This window comes from Phyllobates terribilis, unplaced genomic scaffold (genome assembly GCF_046119375.1).
Source record: "Phyllobates terribilis strain yellow unplaced genomic scaffold, ASM4611937v1 Scaffold_2__4_contigs__length_985480577, whole genome shotgun sequence".
NCBI classification, from domain to species: Eukaryota; Metazoa; Chordata; class Amphibia; order Anura; family Dendrobatidae; genus Phyllobates; species Phyllobates terribilis.
In genome coordinates, this window is record NW_027362762.1 from 72687918 (window position 1) to 72712663 (window position 24746).

At 42.8% G+C, this 24746-nt stretch overlaps 1 protein-coding gene across 4 annotated transcripts in view; it reads right to left on the reverse strand.

The window, feature by feature from the left end:
- Positions 1–24746, reverse strand: part of DYNC2H1 (dynein cytoplasmic 2 heavy chain 1) — a 525522-nt gene that overhangs the window by 447924 nt on the left and 52852 nt on the right. For all 4 annotated transcript variants that reach the window (XM_073662117.1, XM_073662115.1, XM_073662114.1 and 1 more), the window contains exons 20-32: positions 24089–24216; positions 19888–20037; positions 19412–19617; positions 16210–16365; positions 12030–12144; positions 9033–9203; positions 6608–6990; positions 5585–5717; positions 5386–5503; positions 2958–3070; positions 2768–2887; positions 1251–1389; positions 410–618 (exon numbers count right to left, since the gene is read on the reverse strand). In XM_073662117.1, coding sequence (XP_073518218.1) covers positions 410–618; positions 1251–1389; positions 2768–2887; positions 2958–3070; positions 5386–5503; positions 5585–5717; positions 6608–6990; positions 9033–9203; positions 12030–12144; positions 16210–16365; positions 19412–19617; positions 19888–20037; positions 24089–24216 — 2141 coding nt within the window. The remainder of the gene's footprint in view (positions 1–409; positions 619–1250; positions 1390–2767; positions 2888–2957; positions 3071–5385; positions 5504–5584; positions 5718–6607; positions 6991–9032; positions 9204–12029; positions 12145–16209; positions 16366–19411; positions 19618–19887; positions 20038–24088; positions 24217–24746) is intronic.

The window sequence follows — 24746 nt, forward strand, 5'->3', positions numbered from 1 at the left end:
GGCCCAGGGCACAGATACGCATTAGTACGGCCTATGTCAGAAAGTCATAGGGATTGACTGCGTCTGGGATTGACTGCGGCATCTAAATGGTTAAGCAGCAGCAATCAGAGTAAGATGTTGCAGGTAGATGCTGGCTGTGTAACAAAGCTGGCAGCTGCCGCATGCGTGGATTGGGCTCTACACATGCAGAACCAGCACGGACAGTTACGTCCAAATGCACCAAGAGAGTACAGGGAATCTGTCAAGACGGACACATCGAATTTAGGGAACTTGATAGATGCAACCAGGATTTTTATGGACGTCTGTGGAAGTCCTCCTGACATGTCGAAGTCTCCCAAGATAATGTGAAAAGAGCCTAAGGAACCAATAGTGCACAGGATAACTGGGTATAACCACAAAGATGACATACCTGATATTCATAGGTGTAGTCTATCTCGGCGTCAACCATCTGCACATAGCACTTCTTATCTGGCCTCATGTAGAATCGCAGCTGTTTCTTCCATGGCCAGTCATCAACACTATGGATCTGTGCTTGGATCAGCTGCTTCACCACATCAATATTATGGATCAAATCCAGAATCAGCGCCTTCAGCTTCAGCTCCAATATTTCAGCATCAGCTACAACGAAGAAAGAAATGAAGCAGATTTAAAGGGGTTTTTCCCACGAACAAAAGTTCATTTTAATCAATAGATATTGAAATAATAATCACTTCCACAATTGGATGTGTTTAAATAAAATGTTCCTGTGCTGAAATAATCTTATAAAATGAGCTGTGTACTGTGTAATGGCTGTGTCTGACCGTGCAGAAACATGGTGTGATCATAGGTGATCAGCTGTGATTCCCGGCTGTCCTGTCTGTATACTCTTTTGCTTTGGGGAGTATAAAGTTTTCAAATTTTGCTCAGGCATTTAACAAGGGGGGGGGGGGGGTCCAAGTAGTGGCCTTTAAAGCTGGCCTTACACAGCCGCCGGCTGAACGCTCATTCAGCCAACAGCTGTCGCTCACCTGTCTCACCTGTGCACGTCAGCCTTCAGCTCATCCTCATCAGTTATGTGTTTTTAATGGACAGAAATCTTATCTCCTCTCCCCTGAAAATGGTCAACCTGAATCTTACCTCCCTCCACATGTCAGGGAAGAGTAGGGAGGTCCCGGTACTGGCCAGATGGCCGTCAGACTGGCTGCATTTGGAAATCGTACGGTGCAGATTTTTATAGCATGTAGTACATGCACAAAAATGAAGCTCTGTACCTGCACCTGACGTGTCATCAATACCGGTGTAGTGCTCCAGCTTAGCCGTCAGCTCTATTTCCACCTCGTGGAGATTATAACCCCGAATGGCATTCTCCACATCTTCTGTGAACTGAATCTGCTCAGCTAGGCACAGGATCTAAAACAGAACAAACAATAGAAGTATAATAAAGGAGTGCAGTATGAGAACAATTCTAATTTTCTCTTAAAAGGGAAACTGTCAGCAGCTACATGCTTCCCTGAAGCATTAAATAAAGGCAGAGATTCTGATTCCTGCGATGTGTTACTTAATGGGCTATTTTATATGGTTTTAATAATATCACGGTGTTATCTGCTGCAGCTCAGCAAGTCTTCTCAATGCTGAGCTCTGTATAACCCACCTACATCTTTGATTGACAGTTTTTTGCTACACTGTGCATAGGCAGAATGGAGCCAAAATGTAGTGGGGGGGGGGTAGGGTGAGAATCAGAGTTCATGAATGTAGAGGACTACATAGGAGATAATAACTGAGAGGACTAGCAGAGCTGCAGCAACTGAAAGATATGATCACAAGCAAAGCAGTTTTCTGATATAAGTAACCCAAGCTGGCAAAGAGAAGTACTGTCCAATACACTAAGTAAAAGGTAAAACCTGTTTTACTGCTCAAATTGACAGATATATTAATACAAACCAGCTCTTCAGTGGAAACAACGTCACCATTTACACTATGCAGTAACTGGTAATAGTCGAATATTGAATTTCCATTGGTTGATCTTGACCTTCTAGTTCCACATAAGAAAGGTCTCAAAACACTTGTGTGTCCACCACTCCTACCTCGGCCTCCTCTTGTTAGTTGTGCTGGGCCTTAGAGTTCCACAAATCAAAGGTTTAAAAAAAAACCTTGTGTTTGTGTTTCCCCCACTACTCCCTCAGTCGCTCCTTCAAGAGTTAAGACAGGAAGATTTTCCTTTGTTAATAAAAGAGCTTTATTATACTAACAAAGATTAATGCATAAAACACATGTAGAACCCAAGTCTTTTGTCGAACCCTGGGTTTCGCCTCTCAGGCTTTTTCTCTGGCATACTCCCCAGAAGAAACCCAAGAGGCGAAACCCAGATTCAACAGGAGACTTTGCGTGCCACATGGCGAATATAATACAGCACTTTCATTAACGGAAGATTCTTCATTTTAGGAGCCTGTAATGAATAGTCACACTATAGCTAAGGAACTGAAATGTTTCCTTTTTAATTTATATTTGAGAATTTTAATTACTTTTTTTTTTCCCCCCATGTGATTATCTAAATATTTTAGAACCACAAACACCACAATTTTCATACTGGCCATGACAATAAGCAGACATCTATCCTCTCCTTGGAAAGACAATATTCATAGAGATTGCAATACTGCACTCATAAGTGGAGGTATACTTGTACTTTTGCCCGGTTAACTTTGGAGCTGGCAGCTGTGGCGTATAAGATTAAAATTTATAGAAATATTTTGTGGAAAAAATAGAAATAATTTAAAAAAAAAAAATGTACCTGAGAAGGAAAGCGGAGGGGATCTATAGTACCATGAGACTTCTTCCCAGCCGCTACGCACTCCACCAGTAATGTCTGCAATGTGGACTTCATCTGTATAGCTAAACTGCTTAACCAAACCTGCGGAGAACAAGCAGCGTGGTGAATGGGCAGGCAATGGTCTCTAGTAATTGGATTCTGTGCATCTCACCTCAACATCAGACGAAACAAGAACCTTATTTTTCAAAGGAACAACTTCTCCCTCCAGTGATCTCATGGCAGTGATATGCTTGAAGTCCTTATCAAACTCAACGCTGTTCACTCCTAAAATACAAGGCCGGTGATCAGCGAGAGCTATTCAGTTACACTGCACCTCTATGCACAGCAAAAAATATACATATTAAAGGGGTATTACAATCTCCAAGATCCTATCCCAATATGTAGTAGGTGTAATAATAATAACATTAGCAAAAACCTCCACATAGAAATGTAACATAGTTCTTCTGATCAGCTATGTCGCTTACCTCATGTGCAGGGCATTGCAGTAGCTTGGGTATCCATGGTTACGGCCAATCCTATAGTGACAGTTAGTGGTCGTAACCATTGATACTTTAGCTACTGCAATGCCCTGCACATGGAGTAAACAACATAGCGATCAGAACAACTATACTACATTTCTAATTGGAGGTATTTGCTATTATTATTATTACTACACCTACTACATGTTGGGATAGGCTCTTGGAGATGGGAATACCGACATATTCATATATAAGGGTAGCTTCACTTTCTACTTTGCAAAGGAATTGGCTCATTTAAAAAAAATGGGATTTTTATAGAAACTGTAAAATCCCTCTCTTTGATTACATTGGGGTAGGGGGGTGGAAACATTACTATGGGTACAGGCCCTGCCACTTTAAAACACAAAACTATGTAGAAAATAGTGTTAGCTCGGCCCAGTGGGACAAGAAAAATGCCCAAAGGCAGCAGGAACAGCCACAAGCAAATAAAACAACAGACTGAGATCTGTGTCCCTCAATGTAGTCAAGAAGAAAGGGATTTTACCTTAAAAGGGGTATTCCCATCTATAAGATCCTATCCCAATATGTAGTAGGTGAAATAATAATAAGATTAGCAAATTCCTCAAATTAGAAATGTAGTATAGATCTCCTGATACACTAGGTCACTTACCCCATGTGCAGGGCATTGCGGTAGCTTAAGTATCCAAGGTTACGACTACTCATATAGTGACAGTTAGTGGTTGTAACCATGGATACCTAAGCTACTGCAATGCCCTGCACATGGGGTAAGTGAACTATACTACATTTCTAATTGGAGGTATTTGCCAATATTATTTTTACACCTACTACATATTGGGATAGGATCTTGGAGATGGGAATACCCCTTTAAGTATAAAAATCTGATAACATTGGGGGTACAGAGTACCATGTAATGTCCTAAAGCAGTAACTAACGATGTGCACTGCCTAGCGAATGGTAGTCTGCAGCACCTACAGCCCAACCTGATGCTCTACAGCACAGGAAAATCCCAACCGCTGCGCCACAGAGTGCAAAGAAGTCATAAAGAAAATTGTAATGCCGGAAGGATTTGGAGACCTAGAAGTACAAGATAATGGCCCTATAAATGCAAAAGATGTTTGCAGATGAAAAGTTCTCTGGAATGGGAGGAAGAAAGTGAAAGGAAAAGAACAAATATAGCCCCAGCCCCCTGAGGAAGCCAATCATGGCGAAACTTGTTGGGGTGGCTATATGACTATTTTAACTAGCACTAGTGAAATCTGTGTATATGTTCTAAAAAAATGGCTCGCAAAGTGAAGAACACTCTCCATTGAAGCTTGAAGGAAAAGGTGGAGTCTAAGTGAAGCCATGCCACCAAAAGGAGCAGAGAGAAAGCTAGGGACTCACGTGAATGCACCTGTGGCTTGTGAGACCCCTCCAGTGCGGATAGCGATGGATCTTGTCTGAAAGCAGTGGACAGCAGAAACAAAAAAGGCGGCTCAGAGCGCCGGGCTCTTAGGGAAGGGGATAGAAATGAACACGGGGAATGGAAAAGGGTCCGGCGTGGAGGAATAAAGAGGAAGAAAGTCCAAAAGGTAGAAATTCCCAGAAGAGAAAAGGAGAGGGGCAGGGGTCAACCCTTTAGTGGCCTCTGAACTGTGGGGACACCGGCACTGGCATAATTCAGGCACCCACAGGGACTCACACTGCTGTGAAGGGCACTGTGCATCCTATCTAAGTGAAGTAAGGTGGGGGAACACCTACAACCCTTTAAAAAGGCATAAAAGAAAGTAACAAAAAATAGCAAAAAGATAATAAAAAGTGGGTCAGACATAAAAAGATCAAACTCTAGGCTGAAAACCAAGTTGTAGAGGGTTTAGCCCACTGGTTGGATGCAACACTTATTTTTCTATGGAGGGTCATCCTCCTAGTGGCAGGGCGTATACCCCTGTACTGTCAGTAACAAGGAAAAAAATTATGATAAATTAAAAAAAAAATACATTTAACATAAACACCTGATTTCTGGTGACATATTCCCGTTAAGCAGCCAAGAGGCCTACAATATAAGCGAATGCGGAAACAATCCAAAATAAACCTAAACCACATTGACTGTAATGATTTTACCAGCGAACAGTTTCTTAAGGTGAGACTGGATGACTGCTGGATTGGTTGCTTGGCCCAGGATTTCCAGTAAGTCATCGTCACCAATGAAGTAAAATCGAGGAAAAGCTGAACGTTTTTCCTGTGAAAACAAAAAAATGTCACATGTGATTCATGGAAACGCAGACACATAAAGTGGTAATGATATATCCCCACATCGCACCTCCAGGAACTCATTCAGAGACTTTTGGCATCTCTGGAGCTGATCGAGGATAGTGATCAATGAGTTTCTTATTCCGACCCGTGAAGTCAACATCGTCACTCGGTTGTCCCTTTTAATGTCTGACATTATTGATCTGTGGAGTGGAAACATCAAAAAGAAACAAACGTTCTAGCACAAAACGTATAAATGCATTTATGCGAATAAAAAAAAAAAATTATAGAATTATTAATTTACTGATTTACTATGTAGATTATTCTATAGTTACTATGAGAAAAATGAAGTGCAGTCTTCCTAAAGGAAAATCCACACTATATTACGCTAGCAGGGAAATGTTAATCTCATCCACAATGTTGTTAAAAAAAAGTCAACAAGACCACCCAATCGCACCAGGATACAGGGGAATAGTGAAGCTGTCATAACTAGGCAGTCAGACTATTTCTGAGAATGGACAACCCCTTTAAATGTTGTAGAGGAAAAGGACTTTAATTGCTACAGTAATAATAAAAATATAATCCTAATAAATAAACTAATAATTATAAAAACAAAATAATAAATAAATAATAATAATACTACTACAAAGCAAAAAAAAGATATATATATGCTAAGTGCTTAGAAATAAAAGGTTATTAAAGTCATCACTGTTCTGCTGACATTAAACTTCCCCAGGCATAACATTCGCACAAAAACTGTGCCCCCGACTGGAGCTTCATGGCCGAGCAGCTGCATGCAGCCGTACATTACCAAGCACAATGCAGAGCGTCGGATATAGTGGTGTAAATCCACCACCACTGGACTCTGGAAGAAACGTGTTCTGTGGAGTCTGATGGACGAGTCTATATGTTTAGTGAATGCCAGAACCAAATCTGATAACATTACCACCAGCCCAGCAGACATGTGAGCAGGACTAGATCTGGACTGGTTCTAAGCCTCTGAATGTAAACAGTGAAAGTTTCTATTCACTAACAGCAAGTAGAGATTTTGAAGAAAGTCAATAATATAAAAAAAAGATAGAACTTTATATACCTGAAGTCTTCATCAACTCTGTTAAAGCGAGCTTCCTCTCTGGGAAGAGCACCGCGGCCGAAGATGGGTTCTAAATAAACCCATTTCCTCTGTATCTGGTTCAGATTCTGCAGGTATTCGTCCAGCTCCGCGAGCTTCTTCTCCCAAATAGACACCTTATCCTCGAACCCCCTGTAATAAGGGGAGTCCTTCAGAGACTGGAGGAGACACCGGTTGTCTCCCACTTGATTGACGATGTCCTTCCAGTCTTTTATCAGCTTTATTGTCCGTTTCTGGCTATCCTCGTAATCCGTTAGTGTAAAGACCGCGCCGGCCCCCCAGATGTCCAATTCCCGGAGAGCTTCTCGGATTGTTATTTCTCCCTGGGCGCGGATGTTCAGATCCTAATGAGAGAAATAGAGAAAACCGCTCATGGAAGCTCAGGCCATGCTCCATAACTACAAAATGTCCAGATTATACAGCAGATCAGGTAACCTACATGCTCAGATATTGTGCCTTCTCTCTAGACTGGTCGTTATTGCACATGAAGTAACTGGGGCACAAAACTCTCAAAAGCGTTACTGTCCTAACAACCAGTACAAGTCTAAAGTGATGTTAGTGCATATGTCGGTCCAACTCCATTCCCAATTATCACCCTATTTAACCTACCATTCATTCTCCTTCAGTGGCTAGGTCCTGTTCAGGAGTATTCTGCCAGCACTACAGGTGCTGAATCATTCTAATTTCCCAGCACACATTGCCCCTAGCATTCTCCAATGGCTGGCCTTCCCTGAACTGAAAGCTTGCCTCTTTGTTACGTTATCTGACAGACAGGGGAGCAGGAACAGAGACAAAGACCCAATCCCACTTAATGTAGAGCAAGGATGTCCAACTCAAATACACAGATGGCCAAAATGAAAAAACCTGGACAAAGTCGTGGGTCAACATTGATCTTTATTAAAAAAAAATGTCTACAATTGAGTATAATGGGCCCCACACAGTCCTCCATACATATAATGGGCCCCACACAGTCCTCCATACAGGATAATGGGCCCCACACAGTCCTCCATACAGGATAATGGTTCCCACACAGTCCTCCATACAGGATAATGGGCCCCACATAGTCCTCCATACAGGATAATGGGCCCCACATAGTCCTCCATACAGGATAATGGGCCCCACATAGTCCTCCATACAGTATAATGGGCCCCACATAGTCCTCCATACAGAATAATTGGCCCACATAGTCCTCCATACAGAATAATGGGCCCCACATAGTCCTCCATACAGAATAATTGGCTCTACATAGTCCTCCATACAGAATAATTGGCTCTACATAGTCCTCCATACAGAATAATAGGCCCCACATAGTGCTCCATACAGTATAATGGCCCCACATAGTCCTCCATACAGTATAATGGGCCCCACATAGGCCTCCATACAGTATAATGGGCCCCACATAGGCCTCCATACAGTATAATGGGCCCCACATAGGCCTCCATACAGTATAATGGGCCCCACATAGGCCTCCATACAGTATAATGGGCCCCACATAGGCCTCCATACAGTATAATGGGTCCCACATAGGCCTCCATACAGTATAATGGGCCCCACATAGGCCTCCATACAGTATAATGGGCCCCACATAGGCCTCCATACAGTATAATGGCCCCACATAGGCCTCCATACAGTATAATGGCCCCACATAGGCCTCCATACAGTATAATGGCCCCACATAGGCCTCCATACAGTATAATGGCCCCACATAGGCCTCCATACAGTATAATGGCCCCACATAGGCCTCCATACAGTATAATGGCCCCACATAGGCCTCCATACAGTATAATGGCCCCACATAGTCCTCCATACAGTATAATGGGCCCCACATAGTCCTCCATACAGTATAATGGCACCACATAGTCCTCCATACAGAATAATGGCCCCACATAGTCCTCCATACAGTATAATGGCCCCACATAGTCCTCCATACAGTACAATGGGCCCCACATAGTCCTCCATACAGTATAATGGGGGGTGCTGCCGGCGTCGCGGGCCAAATATAATCACCCTTAGGGCCAGGTTCAGCCAGCAGGTCATAGTTTAACATGTGTGCTTTAGAGAGACAAAGACCCACTCCTACTTACAGAAGAGACAAATACATGCCCTCATTTTCAATAGAGAGACCAAGGCCCACCCCCATTTCCTGTAGAGACAAAAACCCACTCCTACTTCCAGAAGACAAAAACCTGCCTCAGCTTCCTGTAGACAAAGACATGCCCCTACTTCCTGTAGAAAACAATGACCCGCCCCCATTTCTTGCAGAAAGACAAAGTCCCGCCCCATTTCCTGTCATCTATCTCAGTATCTCTGCAGCTAAAGACGGAATAGCTCAGAGGAGGTGATACTTGAATAAAACTACAACTACTAAATGATTAAGGAAACTTACTTTAAGTTCTGAAGCTTTGGATATTATGACATCGGCAACTTTCAGCAGATCTCCAAACAGCAACTTTTCCAAGGTAGTTCCCTTGGGAAGTCCAAGAAGCCTGAAGAGGTCTAGCCAGTGATCCTGAGACAGGTGCTCGCCACGCACATACTTCAGCACAGGGACCACCATCTGTAGTTAATATACAGAGATCTATACATGTCGTGTGTCACATTAATCCCCAACATGTTTTGTTTTACAGTAAACCAGTGAAACAAAAACTTGAACAGTAAAAAAAAAAAATAAATATATGCCTCAATAATACTTTCATATTAAAAGTACAAACCATTATAGTAAACTCTGCGGTAATCACCGGCGCAGCTCTACTATCAGCTTCAGATCGGGTCGTCCATCGAGGACAGTGTTTGCGGATGGGCCCCTTTATTATACCAGAGCTCAGCTTAACAATTCACAGAGCTCGTACCTCTTCAAGACAAAGTCTCAAATATAACTTTTAATATCTGTATTGAATTATTGACAGCAATAAAATAACAAACCACAACATCAGTGCACAATGAGAGGAGGGGATAGTGCCTCACCCTATTTAGGCCCTATCTCACCCTACCTTGCCGCGGAGGTGGGCACCCTATTTTCCTGTGCAATGGCGCCCCCACTCAACGATGACTCTCCCTGGGATCCCTATAACACCCTATATTGACGGCCAATGGGGTACAGGGATTCTTAGTGGAGAACACAGTTTCTTGTGACAAATAGAAACAATGCAAAAAAATACTTAAAAAGTTTTTAGATATCTGTAGCCCTGATCAGTACAATTTGGCCACAGATCCAAAAGGGTGCATGAATATCATCAAAGTGCACAACATAGATCAATTTTTAAACTTTTTTGTTTGCTCGAAATCATGCCACATAAATGGATAAATCTTAAAATGCACTACTAAATTTCCATGACATGGATAGAGGATCCATTTCAAAATAATACTCAATGCCCGATCAGCTTATATATAGCTCATGATCTCGGCCCAACCAAGATCTCAATCTGTGCATGCGCTGATTGGGATCTCAACCCTGCCGAGATCTCAATCTGTGCATGCGCTGATTGGGATATCAACCCTGCCGAGATCTCAATCTATACATGCTCAGCCTCCAGCAGCCATTTCCCTAAAGCCCAGGAAAATGCCCGCTGGAGGCGTCGCATGCACAGATTGAGATCTCAGCTGAACTGAGATCTCATTCTGCAAAAGCGCAGGTGAGGGTGGCCATCATCCTGAAGCCCACAGCCGGGAAAGCAATGCACTCCGCTCTGCCTCACTGTCGGCAAACTGAGCATCACACTGCTGGGACACCCCCTCTTCCCACCCAGGGCCCGCAGCATTGCCCCACTTCTGCCGCCGCCGGCTTCCTGATGAAGGGACCATGCCTCCTGTGATTCTGCGCTACTGCTGCCGCCACCCAGGTAGAGTACATGGAATTCGGACTAGTAGATGGACCTCCATCTTATAAAAAATATTTTTTTCCTATTTCCCCCCCCAAAAAAAAATGGGGCGCGTCTTAGTCTTATGGTCCGATGCTTCTTATAGTCCGAAATATACGGTATATTTCGAACTGAGGAAAGAGCAGCTTGAAAACGCTTTGCCATCGTCTTATAGCCTTCTCCTGCTTTGTGGGCCTCCACTATTTTCAGAGGGCTAGGCAGCTGCTTAGAAGAACCCATGGCTGCTGTTTTTTGGCACAAGATTAGAGGAGGCTGGGTTTTTATAAAGCTGGAAAATTTGCATCATTTGGCCTTTCCTAACGATGATAGTGAACAAGCCATAACCCTAACAGACTAATTAAGATCTGAAACCTTGATCAAAGTTATCTGAGCAAACAAATCTCCAACAGTGCCCAAAATTTTGCATAGGCCCATTTTCCTTTTTAGCATTTTTAAAATGTAAAAGATGAAAATATATATATATTTTTTTCTTCAACTTGCTTAACTGTTCACAATAGGAGGACAAGGAGTGCCCAAACTTTTACATGCCACTGTATCTGCCCGAAATGTAAATCAGGCACTTCTGAATGTTTTAAACTGTGGCTTAGATCTCTAGAAGCTACTGCTCTGGATATATTCACACAAAAATAAACAAAAGCCATAAAAGAGAAAATTAGTGGCACACAAAGTTTTTATTTGCACACAAACAAAAAAACTGTTGAACCAAATAGACTTTGTGTGAAGCCGGGTAATTCTACTAGTAATGAATATGTCTCCGATTAACAGATAACTTTTATTTTATTGATTTTGAAAACTGCATCAATAATTACCACAAGGGGAGAAGACTACAAGGTGAGATTAACATGCAGAGGACTGAAGATTTAGCAGATCCACACATAGGACTCCCTAGGGGTTCACTTGTATATTGAGTTACTTTAAGGAGGCTTTATCTACAGGGTGGAGGTTTTCGAACTTTGGGCACATGGATTTCATGGATTTTCAGGGGATGTCTTATTTATTCCCCATGAACAATCCATATTTCTTCTTGAACAAAATTATAAAAATCAACATTTTATTAAAATGTCAACATACACAGGTATAACACACACACACACACACATATACACACACACACACACACACACACACACACACACACACACACACACACACACACACACCAGCCTGCCTCCTCTTCAATTTCTCTAGACTCATGCAGTTAAAGGACCTTTGGAAACATTATAGTCACATGACCGTGATGTCACCAAAGGTCCTTAAGTAATCTTAACCTCAGAATAGAAAACACTTGGTGGCCCCTAAGAGAGTGGGTTGCCCAGTATGTCACCCACCCCACTAAAGCCGGCCCTGACTGTAACTAGGGCTTGTATTCAGAGTAGGGCCTATATTTCAAGAATACTGCAAAAATCCTACAAAATCATGCTAGGGCTTATTTTCAGAGAAGTATGGTCAACATTATTTGACAACAGTTTCAGTCTTCAAGAACAGTAATTTTGTTAATTTCATACCTTGTATCTGTCAATTTCTGTCTGCAGCTTCACAGACATTGTGGTATGTTCTTCCATTTTCCTCAGTCGGTCATGCCAGGACAGGAGGAATTCTTCGAAGCTGTAACATTTGCTCCTGTGAAGGCAGAAGATTATTAAGAGCCAGATGAGTTTAGATATCGAAGTGTGAGATTTACAAAATACCATAGCACAGTATAAAATGTTGTACAGTTTATGGCTGGGGTCAGAGGATTATACTAAAACTTAGATCAATCACGGTCGCAAATTGCGGATGTGACCGGCTCCGTGTTCTTGTCCGTATAGGGACCTGCTATTTACATGCACTAGTCTGCTCTGCAAATCGTGCTGTCTGTTTTTCACTTTCTGCTAGGAGAAGCTGGGGAAATCTTCAGGTTTTTTTCAAATGTATAGGAGAAAAATATAGCATATAATGGAAAGGGATGATTGCTGCTTACCCATGATTACGAGGGGTGTAAAAGCAAAGGCGAAACGCGCATCGGGGCTAACGACAAGTGATCACTTTCCCCTCATTATCATGGGTGAGCAGCTATCATCCCTTTCCATTATATGCTGTGCACTCTAACTATCATGATATATATGTTTAGGACCTCACATCTTTATTTTGGGAATTCTGTGAATACCACTAGTGATAATATCATAAAACTGCACTTGCTCCATATACAGCTCTGGCAAAAATTAAGAGATCACTGCACAGTTTTCTCTACATGTCTGACGGCCATTCCACCAGTGTCAGTTGAATTCCAACCAATGTCCACCTCATTCTACTTAATGTGCTTCTGATTCGGTGATCACCTGAACCAAATCTTATGTAACGAGGGAAAGCTTAAAAAAAACACTGCTGTGGTCTTCACAATCTTCTTGCAATAGGACAAGCTGGATGGCAAAACAAGTGCTAGGAATAGCCCAAAAGTAATTTGAATAAAAAAATAACTTTTAACCATGCCAAAGGAGCTGAAAAGAAAAGTCTTGAGTGAGGAAAAGAAGGGCTCAATTCTGGCTTTACTAGCAGAGGGATACAGTGAGCGTCATGTTGCCTCCATCCTTAAAATTTCAAAGTCGGCAGTCCATTAAAACAAGGTCAAGCAGCAGACATTGGGGACAACAAAGCTACAGACCAGCAGAGGGCGTAAGCAACTCTCCACTGACCGGGATGACCGTCATCTTATTCAAATGTCACTCAGCAACCGCAGGATGACATCAAGTGACCTACAAAAGGCATAGCAAATGGCAGCTGGGGTGAAGTGCATGGCAAGAACAGTTCCTAACAGGCTCCTAGAGACAGGTCTCAAGTCATGTAAAGCTAGAAAAAAGTCTTTCATCAATGAGAAGCAAAGGAGAGCCAGGCTGAAGATGGCCAAAGACCATAAGGATTGGACCATAGAGGACTGGAGTAAGGTAATCTTCTCTGATGAGTATAATTTTCACCTTTGCCCAACACCTGGTCATCTAATGGTTAGACGGAGACCTGGAGAGGCATACAAGCCACAGTGTCTTGCACCCACTGTGAAATTTGGTAGAGGATCGGTGATGATCTGGCGATGCTTCAGCAAGGCTGGAATTGGGCAGGTTAATCTTTGCGAAGGACGTATGGATCAAGCTGCATACAAGGTTATCCTTGAAAAACACTTGCTTCCTTCTGCTCAGGCAATGTTCCCCAACTCTGAGGACTGTTTCTTCCAGCAGGACATTGCCCCATGCCACACAGCTAGGTCAATCAATGTGTGGATGAAGGAGCACCACATCAAGACCCTGTCATGGCCAGCCCAATCTCCAGACCTGAACCCCATTGAAAACCTCTGGAATGTAATCAAGAGGAAGATGGATCGTCACAAGCCATCAAACAAAGAAGAACTGCTTACATTATTGTGCCAGGAGCGGCATAAGGTCACCCAAAAGCAGTGTGAAAGACTGGTGGAAAGCAGCCAAGACGCATGAAAGCTGGGATTAATATCATGGTTATTCCACCAAATACTGATTTCTGAACTCTTCCTGCGTTAAAACATGAGTAATGTTGTTTCTAAATGATTTCTTTACATTATTTGAGGTCTGAAAGCACGGTGTTTCTTTTTTATTATTTTGATGATTTCTCATTTGCTGCAAATAAATACTAAATTTTTAGCTTTGAATTTCGGAGACATGTTGTCGGTAGTTTATAGAATAAAACAACAATGTACATTTTACTCAAAAATATACTTATAACGAGAAAAATCAGAGAAAATGAAAATGTTGCAGTGGTCTCTTAGTTTTTGCCAGATTGGAAGTTCAGTTTTTTCCCTTCCCCTATATTGTAAAAAAAAAAAAACGCTTAATAAAGATTATTTAAACGAATACCTGAGATAAACATGAGGAAAAAACATGCGTTTCTGCAAGTGAGAACATGGCCTAAATGTTACCTAGTAATTAAGATACTTGGTTTGTTTCACTAATGTGATGAAAGTTTCATAGCGTTAAAAATATACAATAAAAAAACAAAAAAAAACCTGCACTTGCACTTTACTCTGACTTATATTAACCCCTTTACCACCTTGGGTTTTTCAATTTTTGCGTTTTTGGTTTTTTTGCTCCCCTTCTTCCCAGAGCCATAACTTTTTTATTTTTCCATCAATATGACCATGTGAGGGCTTGTTTTTTGCAAGACGGGTTATACTTTTGAACGACACCATTGGTTTTATCATATCATGTACAGGAAAATGGGGGGAAAAAAAATCCAAATGCGGTGAAATTGCACAAAAAGTGCAATTCCACAATAGTTTTTTGGGTTTTCTTTTTACCATGTTCACTAAATGATAAAACTGACCTGCCATTATGATTCTCCAGGTCATTACGAGTTCATAGATACGAAACATCTATAGGTTCTTTTTCATTTAAGTTGTGAAAAAAAAAAAAAAAAAGTTTGTAAGGAAAAAAAAAAGGCGCCATTTTCCGAGACCCGTAGCGTCTCCACTTTTCAGGATCTGGGGCCGGGTGACGGCTTATTTTTTGAGTGCCGAGCTGACATTTTTATTGATACCATTTTGGTGTAGATACAATGTTTTGTACTCCTGTTATTGCATTTTACTGCAATGTTGCGGCGACCAAAAAAACATAATTCTGGCGTTTAGATTTTTTTTTCTAGTTGCACAGTTTACCGATTGGATTCATTGTTTTTATATATTAATAGAGCAGGCGATATATTAATTAATATGCTTTTAATTATGCTTTACTAATGCTTTCATTATATCAATAAATATTTAATTTTTTTTATTTGGCGAGTTCCGTTTACTCTATTTTTCGTGTCTAATATCTACAGGAGTACATCACCCGGATTGATTGTATGATATATGGGGGGGAACGCTATATTATAAGGTTAGGTTTCCGACCCTATATACTTTTCTGTGCTTTGTATCACTGATGACGATTAGACCTGTTGTTAGTAGCTGTTTTTACCACCCTCGGGACTGCTTAAGGACGTCCCATGGGTTCCTGTGTCCCGCAATGAAGCAATAGAGAAAACAAAATTTTGGATATTCACGGTAAAATATTTTTCTCTGAGCCTTCATTGGGGGACACAGGACCGACCTTTAGCGGTGCCTTTGTTGGTTAAAGTTAGTTCTATGTTATCTCTGTGTGTCCTTCCTACTGCTTTCTCACTAACTGATTAACTCAGTTCCAGTTGGTGGGTGTAGCGGTAACTATGTGACTGCAGACTTGTGAATCCTCACATCGCTGCGTGCTGTGAGGATTCTCCGGAGTCATTTGCATACATGCGGTCTCGTGTTGACCAGATGGGTGTAGCCTCGCTCAATGCAAGTATATTGCCCATCTAGTCGGACTGTGGCCTGGAGTATACAAATCGCATTCTTGCAGTCACATTTCGCTTCTCCAGTTTCTAGAGAATCCTCACAGGGCACATATAGTGACTGCAGACTTGTAGCCTATGGTCGGAGAGCCCCTTTAGGCTCATGCTTTGTGTGGTGAACACTGACCTGCCCTGAGCACAGGTAACCACCAACCATAAGAAGATACCACACACCGAGGTTGTTTATAGTCAGTAACCATTAAGGAGTAGCTGCATAAACCAAGGGCACACAAGTCTGCACAGGAGCTGTGTACATGTAACAGTAGGATATATGTAATCAGTTTTTGATGTTCTGGGTTCGCTAATGGTGGGAAGATGTACCTGAAAGAGATCCAATCTTCCCTCGCCTTCTCATTAAACCCTTGATAAAACTCCTCATATAAAGACCAGGTTTTTGTGCAGCCATCAATGTCAATGCCGATCTCATCTGCAAGGGAGAAATCGGGAGCCTCCAGGTCAAAATGTAGGCAGTCCTCCCTGGAAGAATTAAAAAAAAACAAATATATTTTACAACAGTAACTACAAAAGAAATGTCAGGAAAACAAAACAAATAACAAAAAACATCACTTCTAGATAAACTTTAATGGCCTCAAAATGTATAAAGAAAGAAGAGGATGAAGCAGTCACATTCATGGTGGCCCTGGCAGGGACTTTATCGCTATAACCCGGATCGCTTCCAGCAGCTCCTGAACAGTAGGACGTCAACTGCAAATTGTATTAACCTTTCACTCATTCCAGAAAATCCAGAGCAAAATCTGAATGTAGTACATGCGGCATTTACCACAGACAGGGAAAATCTTTGGCAAATGGAGAGAAAAAGGAAAGCTGCAGGTTTGAAAATCTACAACATTGTCTAAAAGCGTACCCATCATTCCTGGAGACTTTTCAGAAAAATTTGTCATGTGTGTCCATGAGGGATAACATTTTTTACAGTTATTCCATGATGTGTGTTCTGCATTATTCACCAGTTTCCCTTTTGCAGACCATCTGTGATTTTCAGTTGTCTCTGAGCTAGTAGGTGTAGACTAGTTGCGACGATGACTCCCATATGCAGCACACACAAATTCTTGCACATGTTCAGAAACAGCAGCAGCACAGAGGACACTCTTCAGCGGAACTGAACAGAGTAGCTGTGAATCCAGCTCTGGAGAGAGTTAAACACTTAACAGTAAGCAGAGGCACAGGTATGTGTGTTTCTGCCCTCTTTCACTCTGCTCCGCCATCCTCCACGGCCAATCCCCTCTCCATAGACTTTAAAGGGGTGTAATGCAGCGACTTGCTGGCATTACGGTAATGGTCCAGGATGTGTTTTACCTGACCTGTACCTTCCCCCTCAGGTGACTGGTCACATGACTGTGACATAGCACAGGTCCTGCACGCACAGAATGTCTGTCTGATCACATGACTGTGACATCAGCAAGGTCCTGTCAGTATATGTGTGTGTGTGCACAGGATGCATATATAAACCCTGCTTGATGGGAGACAGGTGTGTTCTGTGAGAGAGGAGTAAGGCCTGTTCCCGTGTGTGTGGGACACCGACCGTGTGAGGCCTAGTGAGGCCGAGTGAAGCCTGGTGCCTGAAAGGCAAAGCCTGGATCCTGTGTGGATGCTAGTGGCCTTGGAAGGCAGAGGTTTGCGGAAGAGTCCTGAAAGGCGCAGGCTGGATGTGAGTGAAGACATACCAGTAGCCTTCGAGGAACGACGGCTGGAGACCCCTACCTGGGAAGCCGCAAAGCCACAGTGGTGGCGGAGTAATGGACTGAGACAGCTAAACACAGCAAAGGTAATACCCTGTGTTATATGGACATTGCTATCTGATTACCTTGCTGAAGGCTGTACCTGGAGCAAGTGGGCCGGTCTGCCACTTGGCTCGTGAACATTATATGTATATGTGTGTCGGCGTGCCACTGAGTTGGACCCGGTCATATGCGGTTTATGAATTAATAAACTGCTATATTGATAAAATAACGGAAAGACATTGCACGTGTGCATTGATTGACGCAGCGAAGAGAGTATCCCCCAGGATGATGACTAGTGCTGCCTTACAGGGGTTACCCACTACTTTGACATTGATGCCCTATCCATAGGATAGGGCATCAATGTATGATCGGCCGGGGTCCCGCACATGGCACCCCCGCCGATCAGCTGTTATTGGTGCCGGCGGCGGCTGTCGCCGGCCGGAAGTCCATACCTGCGCTGCTTGCCCATCAAGTGGTAGTGGCCGGCGCTTGTTACTGCACATCCGCCTTCTATTCAATTGAATGGTAGGCGGATGTGCAGCCACCCCGCGGCAGCCACTGCAAATGGACGGCCAAGCACCGCAGGTAAGGACTTCCGGCCGTGTGCCGCCGCCGGCACCTATAACAGCTGATCGACGGAGGTGCCGCGTGCGGGACCCCGACCAATCATACACTGATGCCCTATCCTGCAGATAGGGCATCAATGTCAAAGTAGTGGACTTCTTTAATAGGCAGTTCAGCTTGTATTGAATAAGATGAGTTTCAACAGTTTTTATATGCTGTAATGGTTGATTCACTAAAAAAATAGGTTTAAAGAGGGTGTGGAGGTTTTTTATTTTTTAAAAATCTGATATTATAGGTTACGAGTAGTAGATTCTGTGATGGGACGTTGATCCAGGGAACTAGTTCGATTGTCGTATGAGGAATTTTTCCCCTAATATGGAGCTATTAGCATATGTCCCATGGGGTTTTTTCCTTCTTCTGGATCAACATGTTAGGCTTTAGGTTGAACTGCATGGACTTATGTCTACCATCAACCTTAAAGGGAATCTGTCACCACGTTTTTGCTACCTCATTTGAGAGCAGCACAATATAGAGACAGAGACCAAGATACCAGTGTTGTATCACTTACTTTACTTGCTGTAGCAGATGTGCTGCAATCAGAGTTTTTAAATGCAATATGTAGAAAAGCTCAGAAAGCTGCCCCCGGCCACACCACAGCTCTCTATGTACATTGTTTATTGACAGTGAGCTGTTAATCACTGCCGGGGGCACAGTTGGACCAGGGCTCATGTGGACATCAGTCACGGCAGTGATAATCTCCTGATGTTAAAACACTCATTGTATTGAAACAACAGCACACAGCCTAATAAGTGACACATCGCTGAAATCAGTGTCTCGGCCCTTACTTCATGCTGCCCTCAGATTACATAGCAAAAACTTGCTACTGATTCCCTTTAAATACTATGAAACTATAAAAGATGCGTATAAGGGGCATGGAGAAGGAGGAGTGAAGTGGCTAGTAAGTGGAGAAAAAAGCAGATTTTCTTATAATGGATATGACAATGTTTCATATATAGGCTTGTACTGTTGATTTATGCAGTTTGTTGGAACATCAGTGCCCATTTAAATCCGCAGAGGAAAAAAAATTCTACAAATGATTGAGGTGTGAAAGCCTAATTCACTTACATGGTGTATTATATTCACTCCATTTTGGATTTTGGGTGTGAAATCTGCACTCAAAAGCCACAAGTCATTTTAAAATAACATATTTAATAACTTACATTAGTTTTTTCTTTATTTCTTCAAGCTCATCAAACTCCATTTTCTTTTCCTTTATCGACTGGGCACTTTTCTCCAAAAGATCTTCTTTTCCAGTCTCAATAATGTCGTCATTCGGCTTGAATTGGTCCCAGCGGGCTTTAAACTTCTCTAGTTCTTGCATATAAATATTCACCCTGGTTTTTACATTTTCCTTCATTAGCTCAATCTAAAGGGAAAGGGAAATTGAAAATAAAGCTACAATGTAGACAAGCTCATTCCAAACTAGTCCTGGGGTAAGGTAATGTTATGGAAAGTAATAATTTATGCATGTATTTTTTTTTTTCAGTTTATCACAGATTCAACCAAAAATAATGAAGGGCTTTCCCAGGAATGTCCATGAAATCAGCCTCATTCAAGTGAATGGAGTGGGACTGAGCTACAGAACAAGGCACACCATAAGTACTAATGCAGCCATCGGAAGTCCACGGACACGTACCTGCTCTTTAACCATTAGCTGATGACTCTCCATCATTAATTCAAATTTATCCCACTTTGCTCGTAGATTACCAATTGTGTCTAAGCCGCCTCCTGCAACGGAGCGCAGCAATCTGTTTTTATCTTCAGCTTCCTTGAATAACGGCAGAATCTGTCAAATGCACAATATGTACAAACAATAAGGAATTGTACAATAAATTAATTAAAGCAGCAGTAATTAAAGATTTTTACACTGATAAAAGTTTTCATGTTTCACTTTTTAAGAATATATAATATATACAGTATATCAGTGTGATGATCCCGATTCTTTCCTTTCCTCACAAAATAGAAACTATTAATTTTATTAAAGAGGGGAGTAAGAAAAGAAAATATTTGTGTGCTTGGGCTACTTAATGAAGCCCTGTGCTTACAGCAGCCTCAGCACTGGAGCAAGCAGTGTGTGAGAGGATATTAACAGTCGTAAAGGAAAGAATGGGGTCACAAGTCCAACCAAGGATGGTGTAAGCCCACGTGACACTAAATAAAACAGAATCCCCAAGTTGCTAACCCAAGAATAGTCTCTACTACAAATTGCTGGTGTGTGGATGAATAAAGGACACAGTATCAAGGCAAAGGGCAGGAATCACAGCCACACCGGCTTAGTTGAGGGGCCCTTTGCTTACTGCAGCCTCAGCACTGGAGCAAGCAGCGTGTGGGAGGATATTAACAGTCGCAAAGGAAAGAATGGGGTCACACGTCCAACCAAGGATGGTGTAAGCCCACGTGACACTAAATAAAACAGAATCCCCAGGTCGCTATCCCTAAAACAGTCTCTATTAGAAATAGCTGGTGTGTGGATTGACAAATGACACAGTTTCAAGGTAAAGAGCAGGAATCACAGCCACTCAGGCTCAGTTCGGGGCTAAAAATCATCAGTTGTAAATGTTATTACCTGATTTGCATTGACCTGAAAAAAGGGACCTGTATGGTCCTAAAATACACCGTCTGACATGAATGAAATCTTTTATACTTTTGGACAGACTTTTCTCCTGTTTGATCTGCCATATGCCAAATTCCTGAACTGCAACTTTTAACCATGACAAGTATTGTTCTTCCAGTGGGACAGCAGAGCAATGCAGCTGGCATATTCCCCTTGCTACATGCTTTGCAATAGTCTAAGCAAATGTCTACACACCCCTGTTAAAATGGCAGGTTTTTGTTATGAGAAAAAAAAAAAAAAAAAATCACACCAAGAGGAATCCGTTTAGAATTATCCCATCACATTTACACTCATGTTACATAGTAGTCAGTGCACAGATTCCAACATTTACAGTGATTGTAACCCTATATAAAGTTTCTGTTCGAGAAGGATTTCCCTGGCATTTTCTTAGCTGCACTTTTACAGTAAAAGCCATGGTCCTTCAACAGCTTACAACACAGCAAATGGATCTCATTGTTGAATTTCAATCAGAAGGCAACAAAAAAAACTTCCAAGGTATTAGATATACCATGGAGCACTGTGAAGATATCAAGAAGTGGCTTAAATTTGGCACAACAGTGACATTACCTTGAACTGGACAACCCTCAAAAATTGATGAAAAAAATATGAAGAAAATTGGTCTAGGAGGCTACAAAGAGGCCTACGGCAACATTAAAGGAGCTGCAGGAATTTCTGCCAAGTACTGGTTGTGTACTGCATGTGACAACAATCTCCTATATTCTTTATACATATGGTCTGTGGGGTAGAGTGGCAAGACGGAAGCTTTTTCTTACAAAGAAACATTCAAAACCGGCTAGATCTGTGGGAAAATGTGTTAAAGTCAAAGACTAAGGTTGAACTCTTAGGTCATAATCTCAAAATGTATATTTGGTGCAAAGCCAACACTGCTAAACACCAAAAGAAAACCATACCCACAGTGAAGCATGGCGGAGGCACCATTGTGCTTTAGGACTGTTTTTCAGCAGCTGGAACTTTAGTCAAAGTTGGAGGGAATTATGAACAGCTTCAAAGATCAGTCAATTCTGTAACAAGACCTCCAGGCCTCTGCTAAAAAGTTGAAGATGAGTTTCACCTTTCAGAACAACGACCCTAAACATACCTCTAAATCAACAAAAGAAGGGCTTTGCCAGAGGAAGATCAAACTTTTGGAAAGGTCCAGCCAAAGCCCAGACCTGAAACTAATTGAAAATCTGTGGGTGACCAGAAGAGGCCTCTGTGGACAGGAGATGTCCTCGCAATCTGACAGATTTGCAGCTACTGCAAGGAAGAATGGGCAAAGATTGCCAATTCTAGGTGTGCTATGCTGATAAGATTCCTACACCAAAAGACTGAATGCTGTCAGAAATTCAAAGGGGACTTCAACAAAGTATTAGTTTATGGGTGTGCACATTTATGCAACCATGTTATTTTAGTTACTTTTCTTTTACCACCAGAAAAGTTTCAGTTTATTTTGTACAGGATCATGGGTGACAATAAAGGTTGAAAAAGTTTGAACAGAGCAAGATAAAAAAAGAGACAATCTCTGCAATATGGGGGACCTGGAGGGGAGACCATGTCTGCAATATGGGGGACCTGGTGGGGAGACCATGTCTGCAATATGGGGGACCTGGTGGGGAGACCATGTCTGCAATATGGGGGACCTGGAGGGGAGACCATGTCTGCAATATGGGGGACCTGGAGGGGAGACCATGTCTGCAATATGGGGGACCTGGTGGGGAGACCATGTCTGCAATATGGGGGACCTGAAGGGGAGACCATGTCTGCAATATGGGGGACCTGGTGGGGAGACCATGTCTGCAATATGGGGGACCTGGAGGGGAGACCATGTCTGCAATATGGGGGACCTGGAGGGGAGACCATGTCTGCAATATGGGGGACCTGGAGGGGAGACCATGTCTGCAATATGGGGGACCTGGTGGGGAGACCATGTCTGCAATATGGGGGACCTGGAGGGGAGACCATGTCTGCAATATGGGGGACCTGGAGGGAGACCATGTCTGCAATATGGGGGACCTGGAGGGGAGACCATGTCTGCAATATGGGGGACCTGGAGGGAGACCATGTCTGCAATATGGGGGACCTGGTGGGGAGACCATGTCTGCAATATGGGGGACCTGGTGGGGAGACCATGTCTGCAATATGGGGGACCTGGTGGGGAGACCATGTCTGCAATATGGGGGACCTGGAGGGGAGACCATGTCTGCAATATGGGGGACCTGGAGGGGAGACCATGTCTGCAATATGGGGGACCTGGAGGGAGACCATGTCTGCAATATGAGGGACCTGGAGGGGAGACCATGTCTGCAATATGAGGGACCTGGAGGGGAGACCATGTCTGTAATATGGGGGACCTGGAGGGGAGACCATGTCTGTATTATGGGGGACCTGGAGGGGAGACCATGTCTGCAATATGGGGGACCTGGTGGGGAGACCATGTCTGCAATATGGGGGACCTGGAGGGGAGACCATGTCTGCAAGATGAGGACCAGTTCAAAAGGTGTATAGAAAATAAAATGGTATTACTAAAAATGTCACTCTGTCATGCAAATAATGCGGCCCCCCCAAATTAAATGTTTTTCCGTGTGCGGCCCATATGCCCAGCTGAGTTTGAGACCCCTGGTCTAGACCCTTAGATCAGGAATAGGACAGACATTTATAGGACATTTCATAACTTTCTGAAATTCTTATGAAAAAATATTTCCCCACAAACTGCATTGAATTACTGTACCCAATTTATTATATATTTTAGGAGTCGGAGTTGGTCCATTTTATACCGACTCAACCAAAATAGGCTCCGGACGACTCCACGACTTCGACTCCACAGCCCTGGTAGTGAGGCAGAGCTGTGGAGTCGGAGTCAGGGAAATTGAGGAGTCGGAGGTTTGGCTTACCAACTCCACAGACCTGTTAACAACCACTTTTACCTATTTAACAAGATGAGACAACCCCTTTAATAAAAAATTGCATGAAGGTACCCACAAACGTACTAAGTGAAATTTTCACCAAATGCCAAGTATCTAGTTTCAGAAATATGTAAGGAAAAGGATTTGATATTTTTTGGGGTTGTTTTAATTCTTCTGTTTTGAATGAAGTCAAACTTCAGAAAACTGTCCTAAACTCCCTAGCAGATCAGGGGGTAAACAATCCCCCTTCCAATTATACATGTAACACGGCTTACAGATGAGTGACGCCCGTATGAGAAAATAATGGAGCGTGATCGTACCTCCGGCTTTTTCAGCTTCAGTTCTCCATGTTTCATATTGGCTTCTCCAATCTCTTCGACGCTCTGAGGGCGGCAGGACAATACCTCCATCCCGTCTGACACGAAGGTATCGATCTCGTGTAGGTGAGCTGAAAATACATGGGCAAGGAAAGGTATTTGCTGACATCAAACAATTAAGAGCCGCAAAATAAATATCGCACCAACTTTCATCCATTTATTCTTCATTTACTCCTTAGGATCGGCTATTATTGTGTGATTAGCCACGGCCCCTCCCAGGCTGCCCAACAATCAGCAAGGCCCATCCCAGGACCCCACCAATTACAACAGGGGGTCTCTAGCTGCAGTGTGACACTCCTAAATGTTTTCCCGGCACTGTAGCCTCTCCTGGTGCTGCAGTTTAGTTACATTCCTTCATTCTGCTAAAGTTTTTCCTTGTGGAGAGTGACATGCCAAGCCTGGCATGTCAGAGTGAGAAGACCTTAACACCATGCATGCGCCTCTGGGAAAATAAATATGCAAATTGTCTCTTCAGAGAGGAAGAGGACTTGAACCCTAGCGCCATCTATTGGAAGCTAATTAACAAAAACCCCAGGAATCAGATCCTTTATGACGGAGAGTTGGGACACATCATCAGGCTAGGCATCCCCATTAGAATCAA